At 39.5% G+C, this 26093-nt stretch overlaps 1 protein-coding gene across 1 annotated transcript in view; it reads right to left on the minus strand.

Moving 5' to 3' along the window:
* Positions 1-26093, minus strand: part of APPBP2 (amyloid beta precursor protein binding protein 2) — an 80645-nt gene that overhangs the window by 27922 nt on the left and 26630 nt on the right. The window contains 2 exon segments of the mRNA NM_001131419.1: positions 5851-5974; positions 21179-21330. Coding sequence (NP_001124891.1) covers positions 5851-5974; positions 21179-21330 — 276 coding nt within the window.

The raw sequence follows: 26093 nt of genomic DNA on the forward strand, positions 1-26093 counted from the left end.
AAATAATGATGCCCTTTCCTACTCTACCTACTAAGATGAGAACTTTGTAACACTTTTACTCCTCCATTCTCCCAAATGTATATTTTAAAAATAGGCTATATGTCTATTAAAAAACAGCCTGAATGTAAGATGAACCTCCATTTTCCATCTAAAAATATTTTTGCCACTCATATATATCAAGTTTTAGGGATATATGTGATAACATTAAAACACTTATAATTTATATTTAAGGCCAGGTGTGGTGGTCATGCCTGTAAGCCCAGTACTTTGGGAGGCCAAGGCAGGAGGATCACTTGAGCCCAGGAGTTTGAGACCAGCCTGGGCAACATACTGAGGTCCCTTTTCTATTAAAAACAAAAAGAATAAAAATTTATAACATTTAACCTTTCCTTATACCTATATATTTAAAATCTAAATTAAATTTTCAAAAATCGCTTTTCCTCCTCCCAATTTACAAAACTTTATCCAAATTATTCACATGTACCTTAAACATTTAGCTTCATCATCACCACAGTTATTTGAGTTATCTGACAGTTTATATTTTATCTTTTAAATAAATCCTTCTTTGGAATGACAGCTTTTTAGAGTAAAACATTTTCACTTGTTTGAAAACCAGTACTCTGAATCTCTGTATGATGTCACCAGAAATTTAATCCAAAGCTACCAGTAACCATCTGCAAAGCATTAGGACTGCTGGGCTTTTCAATTTCTCCTATGGCAAGCAGATATCCAGGATGTCCAGAACTGAATTACTCCATCACTTTTCAAAGTAATCTTTAAAAAGCCAGTTAATAAAATTATCCAACTCTTACAACTATAAGGTCATGACCTCCAGAATAATTCTAAATCTGTTAAATTTCTTTTTTTTTTTTTTTTTTTGAGACAGAGTTTTGCTCGTCGCCCAGGTTGGAGTGCAATGGTGCAATCTTGACTCACTGCAACCTCCACCTCCCAGGTTCAAACGATTCTCCTCCCTCAGCCTCCCAAAGTAGCTGGGATCACAGGCACCCACCACCACGCCCAGCTAATTTTTTTGTATTTTAGTAGAGACAGGGTTTCACCGCGTTGGCCAGGCTGGTCTTGAACTCCTGACCTTAGGTGATCCACCCGCCCTGGCCTATCAAAGTGCTGGGATTACAGGCGTTGAGCCACCGTGCCCAGCCTCATTACTTCTTTAGAAAGAAAATTTCACTAGGTGGTCTCTATAAAGCTTCCTGACATTAGCACTAACTGAAATTTCAGGTTAACATTTCTTCGCTAAATACTACTTTGTTGTTCAAAATACAGGTTGAGTATCCTTATTTGAAATGTTTGGGACCAAGCATGTTTCAGATTTCAAATTTTTGGATTAGGAACACTAAACCTGTAATAGGTTTGACGTGGTAAATTTTTGTTTTTTGTTATTTCTAAAATTTCCTTTTCATCTCTGGTTTGAAAAGAATCCTCATTTAAGGCCTATTACAAATTCTCAATTTGTTCTTCATTCTCTTCCTACTCCATTTACATGTGAGACACATATTACAATATTCATTACCTACCACTGTTTTTATACTGTCTTTCCCTACCTTGGGATTTGTTATTATTAATTTAAGAACTTAAAAAAAGTTTAAAATTTTTATTTTAAAATAAAATAGAGGCCAGGTGCAGTGGCCCACATCTGTAATCCAGCACTTAGGGGGGCCAGGGCAGGCAGATCACGAGGTCAGGATATCGACACCATCCAGGCTAACATGGTGAAACCCCATCTCTACTAAAAATACAATAAAATTAGCCGGGCATGCTGGCAGGCACCTGTAGTCCCAGCTACTCGGGAGGCTGAGGCAAAAAAATCATTTAAACCCGGGAAGTGGAGCTTGCAGTGAGCCGAGATCGTGCCACTGCACTCCAGCCTGGGCGACAGAGAGAGACTCCATCTCAAAAAAAAACAAAAACAAAAAACACGACTCAGACATGACATAACATAACATAACATATAACATAACATAACATAACATAACATGATAGTTTCATATTGCCCAGGCAGGTCTCAAACTCCTGGGCTCAAACGATCCTCCTGCCTTGGCCTCCCAAAGTGCTGGGATTACAGGCATGAGGTACCATGCCTCGCTGGAACTTATATTTGGTTACAGAAGTTCCTTGATTATTTCCCTCAGATACGGTACATGGAGACATACTGGATCTTCATGTATTTGAAAATTACTTCTTTTGCCCTTCGAACTGGTGAGGTACAGTATTTTCTCTCAGTAATTAAGATACTGCTATCTTAGTTTCTTCTAATTTCTATTTATCTTTGGATTTCAGGAAATTCAACTGCCCAGGGTTCTCTTTCAATCCACATTCAACTCTTTATACACACACACACACACACACACACACACACGCTCCCCAACCCCACCCCACCGTCCAGTAGTTCAAGAAGTTATTTTTATCATTTAAAAAAAAAAACCCACCAAAGGAATACATGTCAATGGTTTAAAAACATAATAAACAGTAGAAAACGATTTAAAATAAAAAGTAAGTTTGTTCTGCCCAACTCTCACAAGCCCAAAAGCAATCTCTGTTCCCTTATCTGGAGGTTCTAGAGGATTCTTGACCTTAAACAAACCATGCTCACATGGACTGATGAGCTCCAAAGAAAAAACTGAAAAGGGGATTGCGGGTGTGATTTTAAGTTTGTCATTCCCCAAAAACAAGCCAATTCAGTAATTGTGGTTATTTCTGAGCAGCAGGGTTAGAGACAACAATTTTCTTCCTCATAGCTTTCTGTATTTTCTGGACGTGTTTGGCCAGACATGTATAAGCAAGAAAAACAAAGCCATTAAATAGAAAATGAATACATGGAAATAGGCAGAGTCTCCAAAGAATACAAAAGGACTGAAAAATGGTACCAGTTTTAACTACTTTCTATTAAGAAAGGCTAGGAAGGTTCTCTGACCTTTGTTGTATAATGTTTTGATGCTAGCCCCATATTAGAAATTGGCTTTGCGACATTAAATTGAAAAACATACTTTTATTCTTGCATCAGGCTCAAAGCCCCTGGGATTGGCCAAAGGATTTGATTAGTATCTGCTGTGCAAAACACTTCTTTTCTAATTCTATTAAACACATGGTCAATTAATACCCCAAATTTCTCTCTGCCTTAAAAAAAGGCTGTCATAAAATTTTAATAATCTTTTCAAATAATACTAAGTAGATGAAAAAATTTACTTATTATAAATAAATTATATTAAATACACCTGTAATGGCCAAAAATTTGGCAAGGTTAGTTGAATAGAGGCAAATTTTATTTCGAAATTTCAAATTCATAAAGACATAAGGTCTTGGTATACAAGCAGTGAGCTGGCATTACAAATGGCTTTGTTCCTTGGTCCAGACAATATTCTAGTTTCACATGTGCTTGCTAAAAAGACAGCTAGTTCTGAATTGTTAATTATCTATTGTTTTTAATTTATTTTAAAAATTTTTATAGAAATGAGGTCTTGCTGGTCTCCAATTCCTAAGCTCAAGCAATCCTCAAATCTTGGCCTCCCAAAGTGCTAGGATTACAGTCGTGAGCCACTGCACCCAGCCAGTTATCTACCCAATATTCCTCATATTTTCTTCCTTAATGTAGACCCATGAGTTCATTCATGCACAATTAAAAATGTTTTGCTCCTCAGACTATACTTACTACACAGATTAGAAGTTGTATAGAATGTGTCCCAGTTTCCAGTTTAAAAGACAGGTAATCCAAGAGATAGGGTTAGACTTCTGGGAAAGCAATTTTTTTCTGATTTAAAAAAGAAGAGTCAGCTGGCATGCACTTTTTGACCTCCCCTCTTCTTACTGCCTATTAACACTTGCAACCATAATGATGTGAGCTACTTGCTACAGATGACAAACTAGGAAGGAGAGAAGGAGACTGACTTGTCTTGTGAGAAAACTAAACCTTTTGTTAAGGCTAAAGCCAAATTTATACAGGAACCTTAAAATCAGAAGAAACATAGGTATTTGGGTGAAATAAATCTGAATATGTGAATAAAAAAATAAAGCACATACAAAAAGGAAAGTGCTTTATCTTCTGGTCAAGATTGCTATAGTGAATAATCTATGATAAAAATCATACAAAATCCCTTTTCTGTTCCAAATTAACCAGTTTATGTACATAGCAATATATAACTAACCTCCCAAATCCCATATGGGATAGTGTAGTCTCCTATTCCTAAAAATATAAAATAGGCAGAAGAGGGGGAAAAAATGATATTATTTTTATGATTACTATAAATTATAGGGCTAAATACTAATCTTTTTAGAGTTTCTGCACACAAATATTCCTATAATTTATCATACACTTCTAAAGTATATGTGGGAAATTATCACCTTCTAAAATATTATTTATAATTAAGTTTGCATATTACAAAATTAACTTCAGGATTTGAATGTCTGTCTGACATAGATAAGCCTTGTATAAAAAAGGTCAATGACAGCCTCAAAAGACTGAAATCCAACTGGCCAAAAAAAAAAAAAAAATAGAGTTTTACTCAATTTTAGCTTAAATCAACAACAAGCTGGCTGGGTGTAGTGGCTCACGCCTGTAATCCCAGCACTTTGGGAGGCCCAGGCAGAGGACTGCTTGAGCCCAGGATTTGGAGACCAGACTGGGCGATACAGCAAAACACCATTTCTAGTAAAAATAAAGTAAAAAATATATATTAAAAAAACCCAAAACAAAAATACAATGGTTTTATAGGAGAATATTCTAGCTTTGAAGGGATTCAGATTCAATTAACTCATCTAAAAAATACCTAGAAAATATGAACCTTAATTCCATAAAAATAGAAGACTGTAAATTCAATAAATTGATTGGACTTTAGTTAACTTAGGATAAAGAATTTCTGCTGTTTAATTTTTTGACTTTATTTTAATTTTCCTTTCGTTTTATATAAAAAATTATTTTTAAGAAATGCCAAATGAAATTGGGGGACAAAGAGAAAACCTGTATGAAAATAGCTAAAGATAAATGTAACATGTGCAGAAAAAAATAAGGACAATAAAGCAGAGTTACTTCTAGATTTGCTTGACTTTAAGGAAATCTGTAAAAAAGTAATAAATGCATCCTCAAAGAAGAGTTATTCATAAGTAAAGCACTAATCTTGTTATGCACAATTATGGAAATGTAAACAAAGCAGGGGGTACAAAAGTAACATCCAAGAAAAGTACATTTCTGGAGTTTCCTAGCATCCAGTTTCTACCACAGTTCTTAGTACATAAGCATTCAATAAATATTTGTTGAATGAATAAACAAACAAGCTCTATGACAAAGCAAAAAGATACATAAGAAACACATTCTGGGCCAGGTGTGGTGGCTCATGCCTGTAATCCCAGCACTTTGGGAGGCCAAGGCGGGTGGATCACCTGAAGTCAGGAGTTCGCAACCAGCCTGACCAACATGGCAAAACCCAACTCTACTAAAAATACAAATAATTAGCCGGGCATGGTGGCACATGCCTATAATCCCAGCTACTTGGGAGGCTGAGACAGGAGAATCACTTGAACCCAGGAGGTGGAGGTTGCAGTGAGCCAAGATTGCGCCACTGCACTCCAGCCTGGGTGACAGAGCAAGATTCTGTTTAAAAAAAAAAAGAAAAAAAGAAATCCATTCTGGTTCATAATACTCAAATCTAACCTAAGCTGTCTATAGCAGATTAACTATATTTTAGAGATGAGAGGGTGCCAGACTAGTGAAACTATGACATATAAATACCATCTCAGAGATTTACTCAAATGTTGGCACATACTTATAAGAGCTAAAACTATAAAAGCCACTAAATACCATTATAGCACGTGATTACAGGATATGTTCCAACTTACCTCACACAACATTCTACTGCACGAAACCAATGAAGCATCTCATCATGTAGAGTACACAACTGAAGGCAGGACAGAAAAACTTTCTCAGCATCACTGTACCAGCCTGCATCTGAAAGAAAGCCACCTAAAAAAATAAGAAACACCAATTTTAGAAAACTTGATAAATAGCCTGAAAGCTAAAATGATATGCTGACAGTGAATATTACCTAAATTTAAAAAAAAACCCATGATATTAAAGTCTTGTGTTTAGCATAAAACACAGGTATGAACTGTGAGATTTTTATATAAAAGTTTTGAACTAGGGGAAGGAGGATTAAGGCTAAGACCTTGAATAAGGAGTCAAAAGTCAAAAGTTCGAACCTTCTAAGAATACTCCATGGCCTAAGAGTTGTTATTTTCCAGCTAATGAGCTAACTAAATTGTTTTACTATTTTCATCTTGGAGTGTACATATAACTTTAGCATCTCCCCATACACAATCCCAAAGAAGATAAATCTGAATATACTTAATCTTAGTATAGCAGCACATAACGGAGGATACACAGATAAAAAAAGACCGTGATCCTTAATCGATTATTATTTTTTTTAAACAAGAAATTACTGTCCTGGGCAATATTTCCTCAGCACATTATCTTTTTGAGGATTCTGACTCCTAAAAATGACTAACATTTATTACACTGTTACTATACCATGTAAAACACTTTGTATTGTGGTAACTACATAACTACATGAACTCACTCATTTAACTTTCACAACACACCTTCGACTTAAGTAACTGCCCCAACGTAACAGATGAAAACACTTGAGTCACAGAAAAACCAAAGCTTATAATCCAGTAAGTGAAAAGATTCAGATGCACACAATGTGACTTCAGAGGCTAAGTCTGTAGTCTCTATACTGCAACAGTTATTAAGGAATAATTTCTTAGTGCTATTCAGGATTAGTTACAATAACCAGAAAACACAAAGTAACATACCATCATGGTATGTTCTAAAATACATTTTTTTGCACATTAAAAAATCTCTGAAATTATCTGAGACCAGCCTGGGCAATATGGCAAAATCCTGTCTCTACAAAAGATACAAAAGTAAGCCAGGTGTGGTGACGAGTGCCTGTAGTCCCAGCCACTCAGGAGGCTGGGGTGGGAGAATGGCTTGAGCCTGGGAGGCAGAGGCTGCAGTGAGCGGAGATCGCACCACTGCCCTCCACAGCCTGGGCAACAGAGCCAGCCAGACCTTGTCTCAAACAACAACGAAACTCTGAAATTAGAGTACGTCATAAAAGTAATGGTATATTACAATAAGTGGCTTTTTCTTGGCACACAAAAAATATGGTGTCTTAATAGTATTAATGTCTGAGTCAACAAAATATTATATTTTCCTCAGACTCATGTTTTATATTTAATTAAAACTACATGTAATTAAGCAATTTTTTAAATTAATTGGAGAGAACTGTGCTTTAGAACTTTCTAGGTTCCTCACCAAGTTGAGCAGAATAATGAGATTATTCATATTCATACTAAGCAATATTCTACTTATCATCCCAACATACTGTGTATTGTGCTGGTTATTAGAATATTGTCTCTCAGCTTCAAACCCACACTACTAGAGCCTGTTTGAGGATGCTGAGCAAGGACTCTGCAAACCACATTTCTCCTTTGCTAGCTGGCTCCCTGTTTGGCTCAGCGAATAGGAGGCACTGGAGAAATGGGCTGCAAGACTGGAAGAGCAAAGGACACTCTCCTTCCTGTATCTGTTAGTGAGTTTCCTGCTGACAAAAACACCCCAGGGTTTGCTTCTTTACTTTGGTGGTAGTAGTTCATTCCATTAAATAATAGTCAATACCAGTTGCAGTTTTCCAATGCTTGCAAAACCAGTTTCACAGCACTCCATCCAACATCAGCAATAGCCATCCAAGTTGCCCCTCCTAGAGGTCTAGATCCTAGACCCACGGGCCCTCTTTTCAGACCTCTGAGGCACCAGTAACTGCCTAGCAGTATCCCAGCTCCATGGGGCAAACCCCTCCAACTCCTAATTTTTAGTAATTCCAATCTCTTTCCTTGGTTCCCCAAGCCATAGGTATGGTAGCCGATTCTCACAGCTGCTTTGTCCATAATACCCTACTGTTCCCTTTTCACCTCTTTAGTTCTCTAGTATCTGGTTAAAAATGATTTGTATTAGGCCAGGTACAGTGGCTCATGCCTGTAATTCCAGCACTTTTGGAGGCCAAGGTGGAAGGATCCGTTGAGGCCAAGAGTTCAAGACCAGCCTGGGTAACACAGTGAGACCCTGTGTCCTAAATAAATAAATATTTTTTATACTGATAATTGATTTTATAGCCTAGTGAAATGAACTATTCAGATATAACATCTATTTCATCCACATCTTGTTGAGAAGGAGAAAATTTATACAATGTACTTAATTTCATTTGGTTCTTAGTTTGACAATCCCTAAAAATTTAGGTTTATTCTAGAGCATGATAAAGTCAAAACTTGTAATACCGACCCTAGAATTCACCTAAACTCAAGGAAAATACTACAATAGAGCTAGGCTTCAGCTAAGTCAAATCCAGAACCAAATTTATTTTCTCTGTTCAAAACGAATGAGATCCTTGTTTTCAAAAGAAGTTAGGAAAAGAAGACAACAGCACAATTGTGGCAGCTGTCACAGCTTCTTACAATGACCATTTGTGCTTGAAAATGAAGTGGACATTTGCTGTTATTAGAAGAAGTATCAATCCAGTAACCACAGGATAGGTTACTACTTCTTTTTTTTAGAGACAAAGTTTGCTCTTGTTGCCCAGGCTGGAGTGCAATGGCGTGACCTCGGCTCACCGCAACCTCCGCCTCCTGGGTTCAAGCGATTCTCCTACCTCAGCCTCCTCAGTAGCTGAGATTACAGGCATGTGCCACCACGCCCGGCTAATTTTGTATTTTTAGTAGAGACGGGTTTCTCCATGTTGGTCAGGCTGGTCTCAAACTTCTGACCTCAGGTGATCTGCCCGTCTCGGCCTCCCAAAGTGCTGGGATTACAGGTGTGAGCCACCGCGCCCAGCCAGGTTACTACTTCGATTAAAAACTTAAAGAAATGTGTTCTTTGACTATAAGCATCAAATTAAATACTTGTAAGCAAGAAATAAATGAATTCAAACCATTTAAAAACATATTCCTGTTAAGAAATGTTTAGTTTTCCCTTTGAATAGCCTCATCCCAATAAAGATGTGGCCTGTCAGAAAAGAGCCTGAATGGTCAGGATGATAGTCCTACTTAGTAATGCAGTCCTTTCTAAAAAACAATTCTTTTTTATATTTTAGGATTAAAAATTTTTTACTATTATACTTTAAGTTCTAGGGTACATGTGCACAACCTGCAGGTTACATGTGCTACGTTGGTTTGCTGCACCCATCAACTCGTCATTTACATTAGGTATTTCTCCTAACGCTATCCCTCCCCCAGACCCCCACCCCACGACAGGCCCCGGTGTGTGATGTTCCCTGCCCTGTGTCCAAGTGTTCTCATTGTTCAATTCCCACCTATGAGTGAGAACATGTGATGTTTGGTTTTCTGTCCTTGTGATAGTTTGCTCAGAATGATGGTTTCCAGCTTCATCCATGTCCCTGCAAAGGACATGAACTCATCCTGTTTTATGGCTGCATAGTATTCCATGGTGTATATGTGCCACATTTTCTTAATCCAGTCTATCATTGATGGACATTTGGGTTGGTTCCATGTCTTTGCTATTGTGAAGTGCCATAATAAACATACGTGTGCATGTGTCTTTATAGCAGCATGATTTATAATCCTTTGGGTATATACCCAGTAATGGGATTGCAGGGTCAAATGGTATTTCTAGTTCTAGATCCTTGAGGAATTGCTACACTGTCTTCCACAATGGTTGAACTAGTTTACACTCCCACCAACAGTGTAAAAGTGTTCCTATTTCTCCACATCTTCTCCAGCACCTGTTGTTTCCTTTTTAACGATCGCCATTCTAACTGGTGTGAGATGGTATCTCACTGTGGTTTTGATTTGCATTTCTCTGATGACCAGTGATGACGAGCATTTTTTCATGTGTCTGTTGGCTGCATAAATGTCTTCTTTTGAGAAGTGTCTGCTCATATCCTTTACCCACTTTTTGATGGGGTTGTTTGATTTTTTTTTGTAAATTCGTTTAAGTTCTTTGTAGATTCTGGATATCAGCCCATTGTCAGATAGGTAGATTGCAAAAATTTTCTCCCATTCTGTAGGTCGCCTGTTCACTCTGATGGCAGTTTCTTTTTTTTTGAGATGGAGACTTGCTCTGTCACCCAGGCTGGAGTGCAGTAGCGCAATCTCGGCTCACTGCAAGCTCCGCCTCCTGGGTTCACGCCATTCTCCTGCCTCAGCCTCCCGAATAGCTGGGACTATAGGCGCCCACCACCACACCTGGCTAATTTTTTGTATTTTTAGTAGAGACGGGGTTTCATCATGTTAGCCAGGATGGTCTTGATCTCCTGACCTCGTGATCCGCCCACCTCGGCCTCCCAAAGTGCTGGGATTACAGACGTGAACCACTGCACCCGGCCGATGGTAGCTTCTTTTGCTGTGCAGAAGCTCTTCAGTTTAATTAGATCCCATTTGTCAATTTTGGCTTTTGTTGCCATTGCTTTTGGTGTTTTAGACATGAAGTCCTTGCCCGTGCCTACGTCCTGAATGGTATTGCCTAGGTTTTCTTCTGGGGTTTTTATGGTTTTAGGTCTAACATTTAAGTCTTTAATCCATCTTGAATTAATTTTTGTATAAGGTGTAAGGAAGGGATCCAGTTTCAGCTTTCTACCTATGGTTAGCCAGTTTTCCCAGCACCACTTATTAAATAGGGAATCTTTTCCCCATTTCTTGTTTTTGTCAGGTTTGTCAAAGATCAGATGGTTGTAGATGTGTGGTATTATTTCTGAGGGCTGTGTTCTGTTCCATTGGTCTCTCTGTTTTGGTACCAGTACCATGCTGTTTTGGTTACTGCAGCCTTGTAGTATAGTTTGAAGTCAGGTAGCGTGATGCCTCCAGCTTTGTTCTTTTGGCTTCGGATTGGCTTGGCAATGTGGGCTCTTTTTTGGTTCCATATGAACTTTAGTTTTTTCTAATTCTGTGAAGAAAGTCATTGGTAGCTTGATGGGGATGGCACTGAATCTATAAATTACCTTGTGCAGTATGGCCATTTTCATGATATTGATCTTCCTATTCATGAGCGTGGAATGTTCTTCCATTTGTTTGTGTCCTCTTTTATTTCATTGAGCAGTGGTTTGTAGTTCTCCTTGAAGAGGTCCTTCACATCCCTTGTAGGTTGGATTCCTAGGTATTTTATTCTCTTTGAAGCAATTGTGAATGGGAGTTCACTCATAATTTGGCTGTCTGTTTATGTGTTATTGGTGTATAAAAATGCTTGTGATTTTTGCACATTGATTTTGTATCCTGAGACTTTGCTGAAGTTGCTTATCAGCTTAAGGAGATTTTGGGCTGAGACGATGGGGTTTTCTAAATATACAATCATGTCATCTGCAAACAGGGACAATTTGACTTCCTCTCTTCCTATCTGAATACCCTTTATTTCTTTCCCTTGCCTGACTGCCCTGGCCAGAACTTCCAACACTATGTTGAATAGGAGTGATGAGAGAGGGCATCCCTGTCTCATGCCAGTTTTCAAAGGGAATGCTTCCAGTTTTTGCCCATTCAGTATGATACTGGCTATCGGTTTGTCTTAAACAGCTCTTATTGAGATACATTCCATCAATATCTAATTTATTGAGAGTTTTTAGCATGAAGGGCTGTTGAATTTTGTTGAAGGTCTTTTCTGCCTCTATTGAGATAATCATGTGGTTTTTGTCTTTGGTTCTGTTTATGTGATGGATTACGTTTATTGATTTGCGTATGTTGAACCAGCCTTGCATCCCAGGGATGAAGCCAACTTGATCTTGGTGGATAAGCTTTTTGATGTGCTGCTGGATTCAGTTTGCCAGTATTTTACTGAGGATTTTCTCATCGATGTTCATCAGGGATATTGGTCTAAAATTCTCTTTTTTTGTTGTGTCTCTGCGAGGCTTTGTTATCAGGATGATGCTGGCCTCATAAAATGAGTTAGGGAGAGTTCCCTCTCTATTGATTGGAAAAGTTTCAGAAGGAATGGTACCAGCTCCTCTTTGTAGCTCTGGTAGAATTCGGCTGTGAATCAGTCTGGTCCCGGACTTTTTTTGGTTGGTAGGCTATTAATTATTGCCTCAATTTCAGAGCCTGTTATTGGTCTATTCAGAGATTCAACTTCTTTCTGGTTTAGTCTTGGGAGGGTGTATGTGTCCAGGCATTTATCCATTTCTTCTAGATTTTCTAGTTTATTTGCTTAGAGGTGTTTATAGTATTCTCTGATGGTAGTTTGTATTTCTGTGGGATTGGTGGTGATATCCCCTTTATCATTTTTTATTGCATCTATTTGATTCTTCTTTTCTTCTTTATTAGTCTTGCTAGTGGTCTATCAATTTTGTTGATCTTTTCAAAAACCCAGATCCTGGATTCACTGATTTTTTGAAGGGTTTTTTGTGTCTCTATCTCCTTCAGTTCTGCTCTGATCTTAGTTATTTCTTGCTTTCTGCTAGCTTTTGAACTTGTTTGCTCTTGCTTCTCCAATTCTTTGAATTGTGATATTAGGGTGTGACTTTTAGATCTTTCCTGCTTTCTCTTGTGGGCATTTAGTGCTATAAATTTCCCTTTACACACAGCTTTAAATGTGTCCCAGAGATTCTGGTTCGTTGTGTCTTTGTTCTCATTGGTTTCAAAGAACATCTTTATTTCTGCCTTCATTTCGTTATTTACCCAGTAGTCATTCAGGAGCAGGCTGTTCAGTTTCCATGTAGTTGTGTGGTTTTGAGCAAGTTTCTTAATCCTGAGCTCTAATTTGACTGTACTGTGGTCTGAGAGACAGTTTGTTGTGATTTCTGTTCTTTTACATTTGCCAAGGAGTGCTTTATTTCCAACTATGTGGTCAACTTTGGAGTAAGTACGATGTGGTGCTGAGAAGAATATATTCTGTTGATTTGGGGTGGAGAGTTCCATAGATGTCTATTAGGTCTGCTTGGTGCAGAGCTGAGTTCAAATCCTGGACATCCTTTGTTAACCTTCTGTCTCGCTGATCTGTCTAACATTGACAGTGGGGTGTTAAAGTCTCCCATTATTATTGTGTGGGAGTCTAAGTCTCTTTGTAGGTCTCTAAGGACTTGCCTTATGAATCTGAGTGCTCCTGTATTGGGTGCATATATATTTAGGATAGTTAGCTCTTCTTGTTGAATTGATCCCTTTCCCATTATGTAATGGCCTTGTCTCTTTTGATCTTTGTTGGTTTAAAGTCTGTTTTATCAGAGACTAGGATTGCAACCCCTGCTTTTTTTTGCTTTCCACTTGCTTGGTAGATCTTTCTCCATGCCTTTATTTTGAGCCTATGTGTCTCTGCATGTGAGATGGGTCTCCTGAATACAGCATACTGATGGGTTTTGCATCTTTATCCAGTTTGCCAGTCTGTGTCTTTTAATTGGGGCATTTAGCCCATTTACATTTAAGGTTAATATTGTTATGTGTGAATTTGATCCTGTCATTATGATGTTAGCTTGTTATTTTGCCCATTAGTTGATCTAGTTTCTTCCTAGCATCGATGGTCTTTACAATTTGGCATGTTTTTGCAGTGGCTGGTACCGGTTGTTCCTTTCCATCTTTAGTGCTTCCTTCAGGAGCTCTTGTAAGGCAGGCCTGGTGGTGACAAAATCTCTCAGCATTTGCTTGTCTGTAAAGGATTTTATTTCTCCTTCACTTATGAGCTTAGTTTGGCTGGATATGAAATTCTGGGTTGAAAATTCTTTTCTTTAAGAATGTTGAATATTGGCCCTCACTCTCTTCTGGCTTGTAGAGTTTCTGCTGAGAGATCCTTGGTTAGGCTGATGGGCTTCCCTTTGTAGGTAACCTGACCTTTCTTTCTGGCTGCCCTTAACATTTTTTCCTTCATTTTGATCTTGGTGAATCTGACAATTGTGTGTCTTGGGGTTGCTCTTCTCAGGGAATTATCTTTGTGGTGTTCTCTGTATTTCCTGAATTTGAATGTTGGCCTGCCTTGCTAGGCTGGGGAAGTTCTCCTGGATAATATCCTGAAGAGTGTTTTCCAGCTTGGTTCCATTCTCCCCATCACTTTCAGGTACACCAATCAAACGTAGATTTGGTATTTTCACACAGTCCTGTATTTCTTGGAGGCTTTGTTAGTTTCTTTTTACTCTTTTTTCTCTAAACTTCTCTTCTCACTTCATTTCATTAATTTGATCTTCAATCACTGATACCCTTTCTTCCACTAGATCGAATCGGCTACTGAAGCATGTGCATGTGTCACGTAGTTCTCGCGCCATGGTTTTCAGCTCCATCAGATCATTTAAGGTCTTCTCTACACTGTTTATTCTAGTTAGCCATTCGTCTAATCTTTTTTCAAGGTTTTTAGCTTCCTTGCAATGGGTTCGAACATCCTCCTTTAGCTCGGAGAAGTCTGTTATTACCAACCTTCTGAAGCCTACTTCTGTCAACTTGTCAAAGTCATTCTCCATCTGGCTTTGTTCCGTTGCTGGCGAGGAGCTGCGATCCTTTGGAGAAGAAGAGGCACTCTGGTTTTTAGAATTTTCAGCTTTTCTGCTCTGGTTTCTCCCCATCTTTGTGGTTTTACCTAGATTTGGTCTTTGATGATGGTGACCTACAGGTGGGGTTTTGGTGTGGATGTCCTTTTTGTTTATGTCGATGCTATTCCTTTCTGTTTGTTAAGTTTTCCTTGTAACAGTCAGGTCCCTCAGCTGCAGTCTGTTGGGAGTTTGCTGGAGGTCCACTCCAGACCTTATTTGCCTGGGTATCACCAGCAGAAGCTGCAGAACAGCAAATATTGCAGAACAGCAAATATTGCTGCCTGATCCTTCCTCTGGAAGCTTCGTCTCAGAGGGGCACCTGGCTGTATGAGGTGTCAGTCAGCCCCTACTGGGAGGTGTCTCACAGTTAGGCTACATGGGGGTCAGGGACCCCACTTGAGGAGGCAGTCTGTCTGTTCTCAGAGCTCAAACTCCGTGCTGGGAGAACCACTGCTCTCTTCAGAGCTGTCAGACAGGGATGTTTAAGTCTGCAGAAGTTTCTGATGCCTTTTGGTTCAGCTATGCTCTGACCCCAGAGGTAAAAAAATATTATTTATATTAAATTCTGTCTCTATAACATGGATGGATTTTGAAAGTATTATGGTAAATAAAACAAGCCAGTCGCAAAGACCATGTATTTCAAGAGTACACTTATATAAAATGTCCAGAACAGGCAAATCTATAGAGACAGAAAGTGGATGATGTTTGCCTGGTGTTGGAGAGAAATGGGAGTGACTGCTAATGGGTACTGTTTTCTTTTTGGGGAGGAAACAAATCTTCTAAAACTTTTTGTGGTGATGTCTGCAAAACTCTTCTGGTAAGACTTTTTTCTCTTGGGTAATTTTAGGATTAAGACTGATAACTATGAGTTTGCCAGAACTTGGTTCTCTCTCCAAGGTATCTAGTTGGGGCATTATAATGGCCAGATTGGCGTTAAGTAGATGTGGAGATGACAGAGGACCTCAATGAACACTAGTCTTCCTTTCATCTTCTTTCATACTAAATTTCTCTCACACACACATTTTTACATGATGATATAGAACTAAAGGGATATCATCCTTAACATTAGTCAAGATCACAAGTTTTTAGAGACTTTCTTTGGACAATTCTTTGTCGCTACTGACATTTTCATACGACTCTTTAAAAAATAAATGCTGGCCAGGTGCAGTGGCTCATGCCTGTAATCCCAGCACTTTGGGAGACTGAGGTGGGTGGATCACGAAGTCATGAGTTCGAAACCAGCCTGCCCAACATAGTGAAACCTCATCACTACTGAAAATACAAAAAATTAGCTGGGCATGGTGGCAGGTGCCTGTAATCCCAGCTACTCAGGAGGCTGAGGCAGAAGAATGGCTTGAACCCGGGAGGCAGAAGTTGCAGCGAGCTGAGATCATGCTATTGCACTCCAGCCTGGGCGACAGTATGAGACTCTGTCTCAAATAAAAAAAGAGAAATGCTGAGGGTCCTTTTCAAAAAAATATGTTCTGAAGTCCCTTCAGCAACCTGTCTTTGACTACTACAAAGAATTATTCTAAGATTAAACAGGCCAGGCATGGTGCCTCATGCCTGTAATCCCAGCACTTTGGGAGGCTGAGGCAGACAGATCACCTGAGGTTAGCAATTTGAGACCAGCCTGGCCAACATGATAAAACACCATCTCTACTAAAAACACAAAAATTAGCTGAGTGTGGTGGCGCATGCCTGTAGTCCCAGCTACCTGTGAGGCTGAGGCAGCAGAATCACTTGAACCCAGGAGGCAGAGGTTGCAGTGAGCTGAGATCGTGCCACTGCACTCCAGTCTGGGCGACAGAGTGAGACCATGTCTCAAAAAAAAAAAAAAAAAAAAAAAAAAAGATTAAAGAAAATGACTGTTAAAATTTGTTGGGAAGGATGTATATGCACGTATGTACACTTTAAGACAGAAAACACATACATGGCACATGCACACAGTAATGAGAGAAGTTAAAAACAAAAGTAGGGCTGGCTGCAGTGGCTCACGCCTATAATCCCAGCACTTTTGGTGGCAGAGGTAGGTGGACCACTTGAGGTCAGGAGTTTGAGAACAGTCTGGCCAACATGGTGAAACCCCGTCTCTACTAAAAATACAAAAATTAGTTGGGTGCGGTGGCGCACGTCTGTAATCTCGGCTACTTGTGAGGCTGAGGAAGGAGAATAGCTTGAACACAAGAGGTGGAGGTTGCAGCAAGCAAAAATCATGCCACTGCACTCCAGCCTGGGTGACAGAGCGAGACTCCATCTCAGAAAACAAAACAAAACAAAACAAAAACCCCCAAACAAAAATAGTTTGTGGTGATCAAATAGTACTGTATCTTGATAGTGATGGTGGTTGTACGACTCTACACGGAATCCACCGCACAGACACATATACAAACAAATGAGTGCACGTAAAAACTGGTGAAAACTAAGTAAGGCCAGTAGTCTAGTTAATGGTATAACACCAGTGTCAATTTCTTGGTTTTGATATTGCCCTACAGTTATATAATATGGGACCACTGGGGGAAGCTGGAGGAATGGTTCAAAGAACTCTGGGTACTCTTTTGCAACTTCCTATGAATCTACAGTCACTTCAAAAAAAGTTTGTTTAATAGAGAAAAAAGAGCCAAGTGCAGTGGCTCATGCCTATAATTCCAGTAGTTTGAGAGGAATGCTTGAGCCCAGGAGTTCAAGACCAGCCTGGGCAACATAGCAAGACCTTGTCTCAACAAAAATAAAAATTAGCTGGATATGTTGACACATGCCTGTTGTCCTAGCTACTCGGGAAGCTGAAGCAGGAAGACTGCTTGAGCCCAAGTTTGAAGTTACAGTGAGCTATGATTGTTGATATGGTTTGGCTCTGTGTCCCCACACAAATCTCATCTTGAATTGTAGCTCCCATAATTCCCACACTGTGGGAGGGAACTGGTGCATGATAACTGAATCATGGGGGCAGTCTCCCCAGTACTGTTCTTGTGGTAGTAAGTCTCACGAGATCTGATGGTTTTATAAGGGGTTTCCCCTTTCATTTGGCTCATTCTGTTTTGCCTGCCACCATGTAAGATGTGCCTTTTACCTTCCACCATGATTGTGAGGCCTCCCCAGCCACGTGGAACTATGAGTCCATTAAACCTCATTTTCCTTTATAAATTATCCAGTCTCAGGTATGTCTTTAACAGCAGTGTGAAAATGAACTAATAAAGTAAACTGGTGCCAGTAGAGTGGGGAGCTGCTATAAAGATACCTGAAAATGTGGAAGCAACTTTGGAACTGGGTAACAGGCAAAGTTTGGAACAGTCTGGAGGGCTCAGAAGAAGACAGAAAAATGTGGGAAAAGTTTGGAACTTCCTAGAGAATTGTTGAACGGCTTTGATCAAAATGCTTATAATGATATGGACAGTGAAATCCAGGTTGAGGTGGTCTCACATGGAGATGAGGAACTTGTTAGAAACTGGAGTAAAGGTGACTCTTGCTATGTTTTAGCCAAGAGACTGGTGACATTTTGTCCCTGACTCAGAGATGTGTGGAACCTTTAACTTGAGGGAGATGATTCTGGGTATCTGGCAGAAGAAATTTCCAAGCAACAAAGCATTTAAGAGGTGACTGGAGTGCTGTTAAAAGCACTGTCTCATTTATTTTTATTTTTTTGAGATGAAGTTTTCCTTTGTCACCCAGGCTGGAGTGCAGTGGGGTGATCTCAGCAGTGCAGTGGGGGTGATTTCAACTCACTGCAACCTCTGCCTTCCAGGTTCAAGTGATTCTCCTGCCTCAGCCTCCCGAGTAGCTGAGATTACAGGCACCCGCCAACAGGCCTGGCTAGTTTTTGTATTTTTAGTAGAGATAGGGTTTTACCATGTTGGCCAGGCTGGTCTCAAACTCCTGATATCAAGCAATCCACCCACCTTGGCCTCCCAAAGTGGTGGGATTAGAGATGTGAGCCACTGCACCCAGTCAGCATTCAGTTTTAAAAGGAAAACAGAGCACAGAAGTTTGGAAAATTTGTAGCCTCAGGATGCAATAGAAAAGAAAAACTCATTTTGTGAGAAGAACTGCAAGCTGGCAGCAGAAATTTGCATGAGTAACAAGGAGCCAAACGTTAATCTCCAAGACAACGGAGAAAATGTCTCCAGGACATTTCAGAGAACTTTGTGGCAGCCCCTCCCATCACAGGCCCAGAGGCCTAGGAGGAAAAAATGGTTTTGTGAGTTGAGCCCAGGGCCCTCCTGCTGTGTGCAGACTAGGGACTTGGACCCCCATGTCCCAGCTGCTCTACTCATAGCTAAAAGGAACCAACATACAGCTTAGACCATAGCTTCCAAGAGGGCAAGTCCCAAGCCTTAGCAGCTCCCACGTGGTGTTGAGCCTGTGGATACCCAGAAGTCAAGAATTGAGGTTTGGGAACCTCTGCCTAGACTTCAGAATGTAAGAAATGCCTGGATGTCCAGGCAGAAGTTTGCTGCAGGGTGAGGCCCTCATGAAAAACCTCTGCTAGGGCAGTATGGAAAGGAAATATTGGGTTGAAGCCCTTACACAGAGTCCCCACTGGGGCACTGCCTAGTGGAGCTATGAGAAGAGGGCCACTGTGCTCCAGACCACAGAATGGTAGATCCACCGAAAGCTTGCACCGTGTGCCTGAAAAAACCACAGACGCTCAACGCCAGTCCATGAAAGCAGCTGGGAGGGAGGCTGTACCCTTCAAAGCCACAGGGGCGGAGCTGCCCAAGACCATGGGAACCCCCCTCTTGCATCAGCATGACCTGGATGTGAGACATGGAGTCAGAAAAGATCATTTTGGAGCTTTATGATTTGACTGCTCCACTGGATTCCAGACTTGCATGGGACCTTTAGCTCCTTCATTTTGGCCAATTTCTTCCATTTGGAATGGCTGTATTTATCCAATGCATGTACTCCCACTGTATCTAGGAAATAACTAACTTGCTTTTGATTTTACTGGCTCACAGGCAGAAGAGACTTGCCTTGTCTCAGATGAGACTTTGGACTGTGGACCTTTGAGTTAATGCTGAAATGAGTTAAAACTTTGGAGGACTGTTGGGAAGGCATGACCGGTGTTGAAATGTGAGGACATGAGATTTGCGAAGGGCCGGGGCGGAATGATATGATTTGGCTGTGTCCCCACCCAAATCTCATTTCGAATTATAGTTCCCATAATTCCCACGTGTTGTGGGAGGGACCTGGTGAAAGATAACTGAATCATAGGGCCGGTTCCCCCATACTGTTTTCATGCTAGTGAATAAGTCTTGTGAGAGCTGATGGTTTTATCAGGGGTTTCCCCTTTCTCTTGGCTCTCATTCTCTCGTCTGCCACCATATAAGATATGCCTTCCACCTTCCGCCATGATTGTGAAGCCTCCCCAGTCGTGTGGAACTATGAGTACATTAAACCTCTTTTTGCTTTATAAATTACCCAGTCTTGGGTATGTCTTTAACGGCAGCATGAAAACAGACTAATACAATTGTGCCACTGCACTCTAGCCTGGGTGACACAGTGAAACCCTGTCTCAAAATAAAATAATAAAACAAAATAAACAAAAAAGGTAGCAAAAACTTTAATAAGAAGTTGCCTGAAACATACATCTAAACAGATTTGTGAAAACCATATAAAATTTTATACATACATTTAACAATATTTTTCTACATGTACAAGCACACAAAACATTTTTCTAACTACTTTTATATTTATCATTTATTTTTAATTGTTTTTTTTTAGATACGAGGTTTTGCTATGTTGCCCAGGCTGGTCTCGAACTCCTGGGCTCAAGTGATCCTGCCCCCTCAGCCTTCTAAAGTGCTAGAATTACAGGTAAGAGCCACCATGCCCAGCCTTTTTTTTTTTTCTGAGACAGAGTCTCCCTGTTACTCAGGGTGGAGTGCAGTGGCACAATCTCCACCCAGGTGGAGGGAACCTCCACCTCCCAAGTTCAAGCAATTCTCATGCCTCATCCTCCCAAGTAGCTGGGATTACTGGCATGCGTCACCACACTCGGCTAATTTTTTGTATTTTTACTAGACAGGGTTTCACCTTGCTGGCCAGGCTGGTCTGGAACTACTGACAGTGATCCACCCACCTCAGTAACCCAAAGTGCTAGGAACTACAGGCATAAGCCACCATGCCCAGCCCTATCACATATTTTTAAGGTCTCACTACGTTGCTTTTACATTTGTTTTTGCTATCCTCATAACATCCCCATGAGGAAATACAGAATAACCCTCATTTTAGAGATGGGAAAACTGAGGCTCCGAAAGGATGAAGTTCCCTGCCACAGCCTACAGTAAGCAGGTCAAAAAGGCTGGTGGCAGCATGACATGGTAGAAAAATACATATTATGGAATCACATAGACACAGGAATCTAAACTTAGCTCTACTACTAGCTAGGTGACTTGAGCCAGTTACTCAACTTTTCTGAGTCTGTTTCCTCATTTGTAAAATGCTATTAATATCATCACTTTGTTGGAATGTCATGAGGATTTAGAAAGATACTATTTAAATGTATAGTATAATGCTTTGGCACAGGGTTAAGTGGTTCTGATGTTCTTCTCATAACCTTCTTATGTAGACTTTGGGAAAGTCCTGGAAGAATTCTTTGTTAGCAGATTTAATTCTGAGTCCATCACAGGACAAAATACTTCTGTTCTACCATTACTTACCTAAAACAAAGCCAACCTGAATGGCTTTTTCCTTTACTGCAGCATCTGATTCTGCTATATAAGAGCACCGCCTACTGAATGAGTAGGCCAAGACTGAAGCAACTTTAACACCATGATCCATCAAAGCCTGAAAACAATGATGAAGCAAATGTCTGTAAGAAAAGAAAAAGATTATTTTATAGTGGTAATTTATTTTTCTTCTTTTAGAAAGTGCTAACTGCTTCTCTTCTAAATAATAGCACTATTATTTTCCAGGATGGAATAAGATAAAAAGCTTTTTGCCTTATCAATTACAAGGCCATAATTCAAAATTTAGCCCAATCTCTTCACTCAGTGGATAACTGAGTGATCCTACAACATTCAGGAAAAGTACACAATTTGTAACTTGATGACGAGGAAGGATGAAACTCACTTTTAAAATTGGCTTTAAAAACCAAATTATAATTCACAATAAAAAGGTACATAACCCAGTTTTTAAAAGGCAATGAAGATAGAAGAGATTTTTTTTTTTTTTGAGATGGAGTCTCACTCTGTCATCCAGGCTGGAGTGCAGTGGTGTGGTCTCGGCTCATTGCAACCTCCACCTCCCTGGTTCAAGCAATTCTCCTGCCTCAGCCTCCTGAGTAGCTGGGACTACAGGCGCGTGCCACCATGCCCAACTAATTTTTTTGTATTTTTAGTAGAGACGGGGTTTCACCATGTTAGCCAGGATGCTCTCAATCTCTTGACCTTGTGATCCACCCACCTCGGCCTCCCAAAGTGCTGGGATTACAGGCGTTGAGCCACCACGCCCGGCTGATATGAACAGATATTTCTCCACAAAAGATATACAAATGCCAATAAACACGAAATAAGAAGCTCAACATCATTAATGATTGGGGAAATGCAAACCAAAATCATAATGAGATACCCCTTTACATCCAATAGAATTTTTAAAAATATTTATTTATTTATTTATTTATTTATTTTTTAGAGACAAGGTCCTGCTCTGTCATCCGGGCTGGAGAGAAGTGGCATGATCATAGCTCACTGTAGCCTTGAACCGGTCTCAATTAAGATCCTCCTGCTTCAGCCTCCAGAGTAGCTGGGACTATGGATGCCTGTCACCATACCCTGCTATAATTTTTTTTGAAGTGTTGTCATGAGATGAAAAAACGGGAGCCCTCATACATTGGCGGTGGGATTATAAAATGATATGGCTGCTGTGAAAAAGTGTAGTGGTTCCTCAAAAAGTTAATCATAGGGTTACCATATTATACACCCTAGGTATATACTCAAGAGAATTGAGACTATATACACACAAAATATTGTCCAACCACATTCACAGCAGCATTATTCATAATAGCCAAAAGGTGGAAACAACTCAAATGTTCATGAACAGATGACTGGATAAGCAAAATGCAGTATTATCCTTATGATGGAAAATTATTCAACCATAAAAAAGGAAAGTAGTACTGATGCAAGTAACAACATGAATGAACCTTAAAAACATTATGCTAAGTGAAAGTGTCAGTCACAAAAGACCATATAAGAATCAACCTATATAAAATAGACTAGGCAAATCCATAGAGACAGAAAGTAGATAATGGTCAGCTAGAAACTGAGGAAATAGTTACTGTTAACTGAGGGAAATGGTCAGCCAAGAGGAAATGGAGTGACTGTTAATGATTTCTTTTTGTGGTGACCAAATTTTCTAGAATTAGACAGTGGTGATGGTTATAAAATCTTGTGAATAGTTGAATGGTAGAATTTAAACTGGTGAATTTTATGGTGTGTGAATCACATTTCAATAGAAAAAAACCTTTTAAACAAAATTGTAAGAGTCACTGCTTTGGGTAAAGGAAAAAAAGGTCAAATTACATGCTTTTAGTTTCACAAATACATAAAACACTTACCAAAGGATTTGGACTTGGTGAAAGATAACCTAAGAGATGAAAAAGAGGTATTCCACTAAATCTTTACAACAGCCACTTTTAAAACTACCTAGAGAGATTCAAATCCCCAAAAGCTATCCTTTCTTTAGAGTAAGGAATGTTTTTAAAAGTTTTTCTAGTCTTCTTTTACCAAAATGAGAAGTTCTTACTTATTAGATTTTTTTTTTTTACAGACTAACTTTAATCAACTAATCAAGAAGTTTCTCTATAATCTTAGTACACAGGCCACATTTCAAAGTTACCCTTGAACACTGAAATCATGCCGTTTACTTACTTGTTTTTTTTGAGACAGAGTCTCACTCTGTCACCCAGGCTGGAGTGCAGTGGCGTGATGTTGGCTCACTGCAACCTCCGCCTCCCGGGTTCAAGTGATTCTCCTGCCTCAGCCTCCCGAGTAGCTGGGATTACAGGCATGAGCCACAACGCCCAGCTAATTTTTGTATTTTTAGTAGAGACGAGATTTCACCATGTTGGCCAGGCTGCTCTTGAACTCCTGACCTCAGGTGATCCACCCACCTTGGCCTCCCAAAGTGCTGGGATTACAGGCCGTGAGCCACCATTCCCAGCCGACTTACTTGTTTATTATCTTATCATCCCTCTCTAAAATACAAACTCCATGAGGAAGGGATCTTGTGGATCCTACTCACTGCTATGGCCCCAGCATCTAAAACAGTATCTGGAAAATGTGCTATATATACACAATGGTGTACTATTCGGCCATAAAAAAGAATGAGATCCTGTCATTTGCAACAACATGGATGGAACTGTATGGTAAGTAAAAGAAGCCAGCCAAGGAAAGAACAACTTTGCATGTAGTCACTTATTTGTGGGAGCTAAAAATTAAAATAATTGCATTCATGGATATAGAGAGGAGAAGGATGGTTACCAGAGGCTGGGAAGGGTAACTGGGAGAGGCGGGCAAATGAAGATGGTTAATGGGTACAATAAAATACAAAGAATGAATAAAATCTAGTATTTGCTAACACAACAGGATTATAGTAAAAAATAATTTAGTTCTACATTTTAATAACCGAAAGAATATAACTGGATTGTCTGTAACACAAAGGATAAATGCTTGAGGTGACGAACACCTCATTTATCTTGATGTGATTATTACACATTGCATGCTTGTATCAAAGTATCTTATGTAACCCATAAATATATGCACCTAATATGTATGTACTATGTACCCCCAAAAACTTAAAAATAAAATATAAAAATAAAATAAAACAGTACCTGGAACATATTAGGCACTCAGCAAGTGCCTAATATTAAGTAAAATTTACTTAATTTGTTGAATAAATGCTAACAACTTGGTTAGATTCTTATTAGAGATCAGCAGTATTTTGTGAAACTATATTCTTATTTTCCTAGAAATGTGGGTTAGGAAATAGAATGGCAGTTAAACTTAGGGAAGAACACTAAAGAGAACAGCAAACAGACCAGGCATGGTGGCTCACACCTGTAACCCTAGCACTTTGGGAGGCCAAGGCAGGCGGATGGCTTGAGCTCAGGAGTTTGAGACCAGCATGGGCAACATGGCAAAACCCCGTCTCTACTAAAAATACAAAAAATTAGCCAGGCATGGTGGCGCATGCCTGTATTCCCAGCCACTTGGGAATATCACCTGAGCCCCAGAAGTCGAGGGTACAGTGAGCCATGATCTTGCCACTGCACTCCAGGCTGGGTGATGGAAGTGAGACCCTGGCTCCAAAAAAAAAAAAAAAAAAAGAAGAGCAAGTACAATGAAAAGCCAGATCTGTAGCTACTACTACTACTACATGATGATACTTACAATGGGAAGATGAATTCAATCTTCCTTTTTTGAACTCAAAAAGCTAAACTCCCAAAGTGTTAACTTTCCAAAGGGGATAGAAGGAGGCAGAACAAATTATCTTCTCTTTGTCACCAAGCTTCTGTTTGGGTTGTACAATTACTGCCACAATATTTTTACTATATTCTCTATGACGCTGGCAAAGACTCCTTGAGTTGTCTTAAATTGCTTTCAAATTCTACTTCTAGGTATATATTTAATAGATATGCATACATATGTTCACCAAAAAACATTTACAAGAACATTCAGGGCAGCAAGAGTTATAATAGCTAAAAACTGGAAACAGCCCAAATGTCCATCAATAATAGAATGAGTAATATCATATTCATATAATAAAACACCATATATATATATATATATACAGTAACAAGAATGAACACACTGTAATTGCACATAACATAGGTGATTCTCATAAAACAATACTGGGGGAAAAAAAAGCCAGACACAAAAGTGCACAAACTGTATAATTTTATTTAATATGTTCTAAAATACATAAAATGAATCTAGTGGTTACCCTAGGGAGGGGAAGTAGTGACTGGAAAAAGACAAGACGGGTTCTGGTAACAACTGCAAATAAACATAATTCATAGTGAAATAATACTAGGTATATGGAAAAACTAATTGAGACAATTTCTCAATGAAACAATTTTATAGATTTATATTGGTACTATACTTATGAGGCAAAATTATTTTATCCACTCTAAATTTCTGATATAATCATATTTATGAAATAATTTCTAAACCACATAAGAAATTAGTCAAAAATAAACGTAACTTCATGCATTAAAAAGAGGTATAATGGAATTTTAAAAAACAAGTAACTTAAAAATGAATTTATGTCCCAGCACTTTGGAAGACTGAGGCAAGAGGATCACTTGAGCCCAGGAGTTTGAGACTAGCCTGGGCAACATAGCGAGACCTCGTCTCTACTAAAAATAAAGAAAATTAGTTGGGTGTGGTAGCATGCACCTATAGTCCCAGCTACTCAGGAGGCTGAGGTGGGAGGATGGCTTTGAGCCAAGGAGAGTTTGAGTTTGCAGTGAGCTACAAACATGCCACTGAACTCCATCCTGGCAACAGAACAAGACCCTGTCTCAAAAAAAGAAAGTATGGAAAACAGTATGACAGTTCCTCAAAAAAACTGGAA

Source organism: Pongo abelii, chromosome 19 (assembly GCF_028885655.2).
Source record: "Pongo abelii isolate AG06213 chromosome 19, NHGRI_mPonAbe1-v2.0_pri, whole genome shotgun sequence".
NCBI classification, from domain to species: Eukaryota; Metazoa; Chordata; class Mammalia; order Primates; family Hominidae; genus Pongo; species Pongo abelii.